Raw genomic sequence first — 10,504 nt, 5'->3', positions numbered from 1 at the left:
AAATGATTCATTTTAATGCAAATCTTCTCAATTTATCTGTTTATGATAAATAAAATCAATAGATGAATAGGAGAAAGGAATTAATATCTTAAAAACATTATTTAATGTGACAGAAATACTGTTAACTATAGTTAGTATACTAACCAGAAGAAGAGTAGAACCAAAAGTGATATATATGGTAATTTAGGAATTCCCTTGAAAAGAGAGTTTCAGGTTATTCGTTTTATTGAGGGTGTAAATTAAGTGGATTAGTATTTGAAGTTAAGCCTTGGATTTGTAAAATTAAGATACTTTTTAAATTGAATTTAATTTTATTACAATTTTTAAAAATTAAAATTTAGTCGTTTACTTAATATATAACCCTTCAACTTCATTAGTGATCGACTTAGTTAATTTTTCATTGAATTATGGTTAACATTTCTTGAATGTAGTTTTATTTGGTTTAAAGAATGAAAAGAGATGGAGAATGGATACGTAAAGAAATTAAAGATAGATTAGTTGAGTAGATAAGTAAAGAAAAAGAAGAATCAAAAGTGATAACAGTCAACTTTTACAAAGATAATTTTATGTAATTATGAATTGATTAAATTATATATATATAATCAATTATATTAGCTAAATTTTTTAGTTAAAATATATGTTTTTTATGTCCCTAATAAATTGAAAACACTATTGATTATGAGTTTGTTTTTTTTTATTGTAATAATAACTTAAGGAATAATATTAAAAATAATAATAAAATTATTAATAGCAAATAAAATTATTTTTTTCAATCTTTTCTTATCTTTTTCCTATTTTTCTTTTTCTTCCTATTTTTTTTTCTCTACCAAACCGATCATAAGATTTTGAAACATGTTTATTTCCCACTCTGGCATCTTGCTTCGTAAAGATTGCTGAGGAAGAAAAATTATGCTTGTTATTATATTATTAAAAATAACATATTAACTACAGACAGAAACATTCTATAATATACACATTCCATAGTTACAATGGACATTGAGAGTTATACATTCTTTATGGTTAAGGATGGTGCACTTGTTTCCTATCCTTTATTCATGCAGAAGAGTAATGCAATATATCTGAAGGAGGAAAATAAACTCACTCACACGATCTGAGATGTACAAGATGAACCCTAATAATTTTTCATAGAAACTAAACATTAAAACTACACTTATTTTGAGTATATTATTTTAACCTCTAAAATTATTGGTCAACATCAGTTTCATTATCAGCAGCTATGGATATTGTTGTTGTTTTCTTTTCTTCTTCTTTTTTGGCTTTTGGTACAACAAGTACTATTATTTCTTTTTAATTTATCTATTATTATTATTGTTAAACTTAATCATATTCTAAACAATTGAGACAGAGAGAAAATACCTCAGCCCCTGACATAGAACAGGTCTCCAAGGCCTAATATGTAGTATATATTTTCCAATTTGTATATAGGGTTGAGATAAAAACAATAAAAAATTCAAATTAGCATACAACAAAGGTTACAGAAGAAATCTTAAGTAAGTCCCACCAAAAGCAAGCATTAAAAACGATTAGAAGAAAAAACTGAACCATCTCAGAATGGGGCCTAAAAGCATAACTCAATGTGCTCATAAAATGATATCATTTTTTACCTACACAAATGCTTTGTAGCTAATGAAATCTACTGCAAAACTGTTCTAAACAATTGACACGTAGAAAATATACCCACGGCAGCAGCAGCAGCAAGGTTACCATTCTGAGCCATCAGGGAAAGGTTTGAGAGCATCCTGCTTCCCATCAATGTAGTATTCAACAATTGCTTTCATTCGTGGAAGCTTAGCAGGGTGATAATTCACGTGAATAATTACAGGCTTCAATTTGCTGAGGTTAGCATCATTCCTCACTGTCTTGAACAGAACCTTGCTATTCATGAAGAGATACATATCCATAGTTCTTTTGGCAGCATGAAGCCCCTCATAACCAGGATGTGAGGGGTAAAAGAGTTCCTCATTGAAAACAGCCTGGTCCCATGCTTTCTCTTTCGAAAGTCGTGTTGCCACGCGATCCAAAAGCTCTATTGAAGGGATTGTTGGTCTGATATAGAAGAAACCAGAGTTGAAAACCCATATCCTCATAGTATGAGCATATCTAGCCCAACCCATTGCAGGTTCATCAAAGACATCGTTATAGCCGTAAGCTGTCATGTTATTGTGACCATCGCTCATGGACTCCACGTCTGAATCCCGGTATAGATGATCAAATGGATTCTGCAAATATACAATGTCGACATCTGATAGAAGAACACTATATCCCAACTGCAAAAATTCTCTTAGAATACGAAATTTTAGACCAGAGACAGCATGGTTACTCCCGGTTCTTCCAATTATATCAACACCATCATCTGGATCTCTTTTATACACTGGCACTTGATTTGATTCACAAAACTTTGCAATCTCATCGTCTAAAGCAATAACTAGATAGTTGGTTATGCCAACTCTCTTGATGCTGGTGAACCAGACCTCTAGCATCTCCTTTACATTGGTGTTTGCCAGTCCAACTATAAGCTCTCGTTTAACTGCAACTTTCTCTAATATCTTTCCCAATCTCGGGTTCACAGACTCATCAGGAACAACAGTAGGGTTGGTTCTCAATCCCTTTACAGTACCAAAAGGTCCAGCCTTCTGCTGTTTACCTAGCGTAAGGAACTGCTTTTGAGCCTGGTCTTCCCCTTGTGCTGCAAGCCGAAGCCTTTCAGTCAATTCCCTCACCTGTTTTTTCAGCTCAGCATTCTTCTCTGATACCGCTACAAACTCTGATTTCAATAAGTTGACCCGATCTGAGGATTCACATCCAGCTGAATTTTCCTGCAAAACAAAATCCATGATAAAAATGATGCTGTCATGCCACAGGGTTCTTCTTTCATATAGGATCAGACACATCCTTTTGAACACACTTTAACTATTGGTTGAAGATCATTAGAAATTACATATTTTGTGGAACCCACTTCTCATTTTAAACCTCCTACTTCAATTTTCTTTTCAGTAGATTTTAACCAATGATAAGGAGTGTGTTACAGAGTCTTCCACTAGCACTTCTCATATAGAAAGATACTTATACAAGATAAAATGAGTTTGTGCATAGGCTAAAATTCAATCATATAAATCACGTGTAAACCAATCAAAGAAATATCAAATTCTGCCAGTTCAAACCAAGCTAGGTAGACTTGTGCATTATACCTAGATAGCCTCTTAAGCTCGTCTGAAAAAACTTAACAATATCAGCTACATCTCCAAATTCCAATCATCATACAAACAGAATTCTAGTTTAGCATCTAAGCCAGAGGATTGTTTTATCCCGAGGCAGAGAAACCAACCAGACATGATCTTCAGGATATACTAATGCAGGCAAAAAGACCATTTAGAAGCACACATTAACACTAACATCACTATCATATAAAATTTGACAAGCAAAATTGACCACCGTATAAATCCACAAATCTTAAAAAAAGAGGAAACAAGTGTGTATTGTTTAGCCAGGGCAGTGATGAGGACATATAGATCGAAAACTAGCAGGATCAGTAAGATCAAACACAATCCAACAACAACACAAAAGCAGTTGGTCAGAACAATGGGAATTCCCAGTCAACGGCAATCACATAAGTAATGATTATTGCAACGAGACCCAAAAGCTGAAACAGTAAGAAAGAGCAAAAAGCGAGAGTCTTTGACGAAAATGGAACCTGGGTCATGGATCCCGCCTGAGGGAGGCGGCGATTGGCAGCGACAGAGTCAGAGACGAAGAAGCCATTGGGGAACAAGAAAGCGAAGACGCATCCAATAAGGACGCCAATTGCAACTGCGGTTAGGACCCTTGATTTGCGTAGAGAGTTTGTGCTGTTGTTCCTCATCAGGGGTCCCTCTCTGTCTCTGCGCCCAATCATTGTATCTCCGAAACAAGATGCTTATTGGGTTTTATAATAACTATTTGAGGTTAAAGGGAAACAACAATGGAACGATCGAAGTTGGTGTCGTTGTTCTTGTTCTCAGAAAAAGCATTCATTCCCTTTGAACTCTATGAGTGATCGTGATTAAACAACACAAGTTTCTCAGATTCTTCTTACACGCACACCTAATATTTTCCTTTTAATTTTCCATGTAATTATTGAGAAGGTATCAAATCGCAAGTGCAGAGCAAAAATGCATAGTTGACTTTACTGGTAATTAAATTAAAATAAGTATAAAAGTAAAACCCTACTTAATTTTAGTTTTAATAAAAAAAAAAAACTACATCAGTAATACCTTCACCATGTTTTTATTTTTTGTTGCTAAAAAATTGTCCATGTACTCATATGTGTTAGTTGATTGAAACTAGATTTTGATTCCTTAGGAAAAAATCTATTTTAAGTTTTTAAAAAGATATAATTAAAAAAAACAACTATTTAAAACCATCAGTTAAATTTTTAACATTAACAAATATAAAGGATCAAAGTAATACAACAAATTTTCTTTCACAAAAAAGCGCGAATAACTTTTAAGAGAAAAAGTTACTAATGTTAATAAAATGTATTTTTACTATTTAATTCAGATTTTCTTTTCATAATTTATCTTTACATGATTCACGTTATCCTATTACAATTATAACAGCGTTTGTTATAATTATAACTCTGAAAAATGTTAATTAAAAATAAATGCCAAATCTATAAAGGAACCAATTTTATATTTTGTTCTTATTCGTTTTTTTTTTTAATTCATCCTTTAACTTTAAAAAAATTCGTACAAATCTTACATACTATATCGAAAGCAAAGAGAATTTTGGAAATAATTATAAGGATTTTGAAATTGAATTGATGATTTTTTTATATAAAAATCAAATGAAAAATAGGCATGTAGGAAATTATAATATTTTAAATACTTCTTTCAAAAATATATATATTTAAATACAATTTGAAAGTGCCTCTAGTATTTCTTTCATCAATTAAGTTCTAGATTAACTATATTATGTTTGGTAAGCTTATGAATAAACTTAAAGGAAGAAAAGTCTATGCTTTAAAAGTTAATTAAGAACATCTCCATTGTTTGGTATTAAAATTAAGATTTGGATTTTATACAATCTCCTCATTAAAATATCTTAACATGACATAAAAAGTCAACCGAGACCCATATAAAAATAAAATGATATTTTTTTTTATCTTAAAAATATATATTTTACCAATAACTAAATAAAATATTCATGATAATGAGTTTTATAAGACTTTTGTAAAAAAATCTTTAAAATGATGTGATGTGACACGGTAAAATTCTCAGAAATTAAATTAATGCTCTAAAGAGTTTAATGGTGGAATTTGAAAATTTAAATCCGATGCATTAAAGCTAATGAATAAAGTAAAAGTAAAAAAAAAGGAATTAAACGCTTTAAATGTTAATCAATAGTTGAAAGTTGGAAACTTAAAATATCTTATTAAATGACACAAAACTGGAGAACCCAATCACAACTTATTTGGTAATTATATATATATATATATATATATATATATATATTTATTTTTTTTTATTTTTTTATTATTATTTATTTTTTACAAACAATTATCCCTTTTCATATTCTAATTTATTTTAAAAAAACTTGTCTTAAACATTAATGAAATTGCTTCTTAATTTTTTTCTCATTTTTAAATATTTTTTATAAAATAAGATAGTATAAAATGAATTAAACATGTTTTTTTTTGTCCAATATGCAGTTAAGTTAATACAATTAAACTAATTTTGATAGAATTAATCTGTTAACTATAATTGAGATAGATGCGTAAATTAATCTAGAACATATACTATTAATATATTAGAATGTAGTGATAGTAAGCGGAATTGATTCTGCTTATCTGTCAAACATTCACAAGAGCTTTTGTGGAAACTAAAAAAAAAATGCATAAATTATAAAAATGGTTGTTAGATGCTCACAGGTCAGCAAGGATACACATGGCCCTAACTGCATACAATACTCCAAGACAACAACTGCTGTGAAAATCAGTATTTACATAAAATATGTCTAACAAGTCAATTTTAAGTCTTAAGTCTTACTCAATCTTAGATAAGATATTTATGGATATATCGATAGCATAACATGATATGATAAATTTAACACAAATATTCGTTAAAATAAATGTTAAATAACTCTGACATAATATCATGTTAAGAAGTGGATTTAAATATAACTCAATCTTATAAAACAGTCTTTTATATATATTATATATATATATTTTATGAAGTTCCTTATTTCTAATCTAATCAATGTGAAAACAAGAGAAATCAAGAAAATAAAAATAACTAAACAATTTTCAGATGCAAATAAAAAAGCCAACGTATTTTTGTCCAATATAGGTAAAAAAAAATGCATTAATCTTCTGATTCTGAATCCTGAACCTGCCTCTTTTGGGGTTCAATGCGATTACACTTCCTCCTAACTGGATGAATCAGATCCCTAATCATCTGAGTTCCTGATACAGAAAATAACCAATCCATGAGATGACATAAGAAACCATAAGCTCGCATACTAAGGAGTTCATATGCGTACCTGTCATTAAAAACTTCACTGCTAGAGCTCTTGCAAGCTGCAATTCAGTTTGGTGATCACTAATAACTTTATTCTGCAAGATCAGAAGTCAATTATATATTATTTTTTAAGAATTTATGTACATGTTGGAATTGCTCTCTTAATTGATGAAGCATTTCTCATGAAAAATCATATTTTTTCATAAAGGGTCACGTCTCTTCACAAAGAATCATGTTCCTTCATGAATGAAGGATTTTTTTCATCTCTTAGGGAGAGTATTTTCATTTCATTGTTCCATTAAGAATCCCTTTTTAAAGAAAGAGAAAAGAAAAAGTGATATAGTTTTTGTAACTTTCTTTGAGAGAATTAGAGTTGTATTTCCACCACACTTGGTAAGAATTAAGAGATGATCATCCGAGAGGTCTGAGATTCCTTGACTCCTTGTGAGAGAAAGAGTGACTAATTGTATTTTTACTTTCACAGTGAAATTGAACTACTAGGGTCTCGAGGTTTTTCCTAGCTCACAATGACAAGGTTTTTCACCTTAAAATTGTTGGTGTTGTTCTTCTCTGCTCTTATTTTTGCTTCCACATATTGAATTTTACATTCACAGAAGAGGGATTTTGTTCTGTTAATTCCCACCTGTACATAATAAATTTATGTGCCATATAATATATGCTATATATGCAACGTGAACAATGGAGAAGAATTCCAAATGCCGTGGACAAATTTGGTAGAAGCACTTTTTAACTCTCAAAAGCTGGCACACAAACAGCAGTACCAAGCCAAATTCCCATGGACAGTGCCAATAAATTAAAAAGCATAGTAACTCTCTTCCCTAAAAGCCAAATGACAGCACACAATTGGAAAATCATAAAAGATAAAAAAAAAATTGCATTTTCAGCAATAATGAAATCTATGAACAACTTCTTACCATTACACCATACACAAATTCGACAATCACATCCATTCTAGCTTGATGCTTCAACAGGAATGGACGCAAGTGATTACAGTACAATTGTCTTGCACCCTGTTCAACAAGTTTATTTATTTATGCTTGATGGAGAACAAATTTATTAGAACACAAGTGAAAGAGGAGTAAAAGAACAGAATAAAAGAAAGTTCCCTTAAGAATTTAAAATAACAATAGAAGAACAAAGCAACCAAGATAAGGTTATTAACACAGTAAATTCAGAAAGCATAGCAGGAAGAGAATATGTTGAGCAGTTTGGTTAAGCTTACATTGAGAGTGGGAAGTTGTAGCCAAAGAAGAAATGCAAACTTTATATGATAATAGAAAGGAATCCTAAATAAATATGGCAAACAAACCTTGTTAGATCATAATACCTCAAGTAAAACATGAAAGCAAACAAACAAATCATAACTGAAATCTTTATTGTTATTGGTTCAGTCCTTCAGAAGATCATAAATAGCAGGCAACTGGGATCACAAGATAAATGAATAGAACATAGACATAACATTGTTATCAATGAAAATCGGAAATAGACACCGAGATAAGTTTCCATGAAAAACCATAACAGTAAGTTAAAAACAATAAAACCCATAGAGAACTTGTTCATACCAGGAAAGTAATTTTTCAGTAAACATTTCTGCGGCACTAAAAGATCCATAAGCTGAAAAACACAAGAGAGATCAGTGCCAATACATGCATACAAATCCATCAAAACAAATATCTATAATAACACATCAGAATTAACAAAACCCAAATTATAAAAGAGCAAAAATAATTGCCTGGAGTTACTCTTATCCCACTAACTCGAGAATTCTTCAAACGTGTTCATCCAAATTCATCAGCAATCACCAAAAAATATCAACAATATATAACATCATACCATGGTAACAAAATTTTCATAAGTTTAACAAGGTAAAATCAAATCAAAATACACCAGAACAATCCTCTTTAAGTCTTAACCCGTGACCTCGGTACATGTATTCTACAGATCATTAAGGCTACAATGTAGCATGCATCACTAATAATCTAATACCAATCAAAATCAATAGAAAACTAATACTAACAAAAAAATCAACTAATCAATTTAATTATCTTTAACAAGGAAATGTAGGTTGAAGAATAATTAGAACCTGCCCAATACAACAGCCATCTCTGTTGCTGATACGGATCATTGCCCTCGATAGCTTTAAACGTGGAATACACGGGAAGTGCAAGCCCTATAGAACAGCTGTAACGAGTGACCCAATATACTGAAGTTGGTGTTGAAAAATATGTTTTTTTAGTGAAGTTTAGAAGAATTAAGAAAATATGATTGAAGGGAAACACGCATACCATGCTGGGCGGAGAAAGAGATTGGGAGCAACAAGGAATGGTCTCAAACCCACCTGCATTGATCTCAGAACAGAAACAGAAAGCTTGAAGTGGTTTGATGGTGAAGAAACCGAGAATGAAGGGTAACAAATCTCTGGAAAAGGTAAAGATAAAGGTAAAGGTAAAGCCAATATACGAAAGAGGGGAACTTTATCTGTTGATAAAAAAAAACGAAAGTGAGAAACTTTAGGCTAGGGAAAATATCAGGGTTAAAAAAATACATTTGGTATTTTAATAATAAAAGATTAATAAAATAATATTCTTATGTTTGTTTAAAATGGTTGTCTTGTCTTCTAATATACTTTGCTCTCATATCAAGAAAGATTGCAACATTAACATAGAAAAGTGAACTGAGATGAACAAATCCTATAATTCAATCACATCGTGTTGTTATCTTCTCTGTCACAACAATCTTAAATCTAAATAAACTCATAATAAATATAAATTCCACTTGACTTATAAATTCAACGTAGAAATTATTAATTATATCTCATATGAGATCATATTATGCAAAAATTCCATTCAAATTCTTTTTACTTTCTTAATATTTTAATTATATAATTTAGACTATTAGTTAACTTGGAATATTTATTTTTCTTAATATTATTTTATTTAATACCAAAAACACAACTTAAATACACTACAATCTAAGGTGTCTTAGCAGGTGCTTAAATTGGAGAAGAAAATTCTGTAAAATTGAAAAAAAAGTTTAGACGACTATTCTTTTATATTTGTAAATTGAAGTATTTAGTTAGTTAAAATTGTGTTGTAACTTGGTGGAATTAATGTAGAAAATTAATAAGCATTGTTTTTACATGGATTTGAGCAATTCCTTAAATGTTATATTTAACGTTATTATTCTTTCTCGATAAAAAAAACTATTCAATGGGTCTCACATCTCTTATGTTTATTAATCACATTTTTCACTAAACTTACTCATTTTGATCCTTTATGTGAGTATGTATTAAATCATGGAATTATAAAATATAACTTAAATAATTATAAAGTATAATTTAAAATTTAAAATAATAACATGTATTTGCAAAACAAAGGCATGTTGCTTGAGGGAGACATCCTGAGTGACTTTTCTTCATCAAACAAGGGAATATTATTATCCCTCCTTCGCTCAAGTTGTGAATTCACTAAGTTAAGAAATTCTTACTTTTTCTTAAGAAAATTGATTACATTTCAATAATGAAAACTTTAATCATTTGTTTGGATTAGAGAGTAGATTTGAGATGATTTGAAGAGAAAATATGAAGAAAATGAAATTGTTTGAATTAAGATAAATAGAGTAGAAAATGTAGGGAAATGTTATGAAAGTTTGTGAGTGATGTGATAGGTGTGATTGAAATTATATTTTTTTAATTGATAAAAATGTAAATTTACAAATTTACCCTTATATTTAAAAATTCTTAAAAAATTAATTTGATTGATTTATTTATAAATTATGATTATTTTTAATTAAAATATTATTTCCATTGAAATATTATTTTCGATAATGTATTAGAGCTAATTTTGGAAAAAATACAAAATGATATAAAATTTGATAAAAAAATATTTAAATATTTATAATTATAAATATTTGATAAAAAATATTTTTATATTAAATAACATTATTATTTTTATCTTTATTTTTTTATA

The 10,504-nt window shown here is 29.7% G+C and overlaps 2 protein-coding genes across 2 annotated transcripts; both read right to left on the bottom strand.

Annotated features, from left to right (window-relative positions):
- Window positions 1–1,448: 1,448 nt before the first annotated feature.
- Window positions 1,449–4,211, bottom strand: LOC137833028 (arabinosyltransferase RRA3-like). Its single transcript, XM_068641423.1, has 2 exons — window positions 3,713–4,211; window positions 1,449–2,837 (listed from the first exon to the last, which is right to left on the bottom strand). The coding sequence occupies exons 1-2, from the start codon at window positions 3,911–3,913 to the stop codon at window positions 1,722–1,724; spliced, it is 1,317 nt and encodes a 438-aa protein (XP_068497524.1). The 5' UTR covers window positions 3,914–4,211; the 3' UTR covers window positions 1,449–1,721.
- Window positions 4,212–6,167: 1,956 nt separating this feature from the next.
- On the bottom strand, window positions 6,168–9,800 carry LOC137822486 (HVA22-like protein k). The gene is made up of 8 exons (XM_068627386.1): window positions 9,797–9,800; window positions 8,822–9,014; window positions 8,620–8,717; window positions 8,099–8,150; window positions 7,759–7,822; window positions 7,451–7,546; window positions 6,538–6,610; window positions 6,168–6,460 (listed from the first exon to the last, which is right to left on the bottom strand). The coding sequence occupies exons 1-8, from the start codon at window positions 9,798–9,800 to the stop codon at window positions 6,360–6,362; spliced, it is 681 nt and encodes a 226-aa protein (XP_068483487.1). The 3' UTR covers window positions 6,168–6,359.
- Between the last annotated feature and the right edge of the window lie 704 nt (window positions 9,801–10,504).

The sequence above is a fragment of the Phaseolus vulgaris genome, chromosome 11, assembly GCF_000499845.2.
Source record: "Phaseolus vulgaris cultivar G19833 chromosome 11, P. vulgaris v2.0, whole genome shotgun sequence".
In the NCBI taxonomy this organism is placed as follows: domain Eukaryota; kingdom Viridiplantae; phylum Streptophyta; class Magnoliopsida; order Fabales; family Fabaceae; genus Phaseolus; species Phaseolus vulgaris.
The sequence above is the reverse complement of the archived record's forward strand: the minus strand, read 5'-3'. Positions and strand labels throughout refer to the sequence as shown.

Excerpts from the sequence above, each read along its gene's own strand:
- LOC137822486 (XM_068627386.1), bottom strand. Across the intron at positions 7,823-8,098 it reads ACTGAAAAATTACTTTCCTG|GATTCCTTTCTATTATCATA; the intron begins GTATGAACAAGT and ends ATATTTATTTAG. Across the intron at positions 6,461-6,537 it reads AGTGAAGTTTTTAATGACAG|GAACTCAGATGATTAGGGAT; the intron begins GTACGCATATGA and ends TTTCTGTATCAG.
- LOC137833028 (XM_068641423.1), bottom strand. The coding sequence starts at position 3,913 with ATGATTGGGCGCAGAGACAGAGAGGGACCCCTGATGAGGAACAACAGC. Across the intron at positions 2,838-3,712 it reads AGGCGGGATCCATGACCCAG|GAAAATTCAGCTGGATGTGA; the intron begins GTTCCATTTTCG and ends TTTGTTTTGCAG.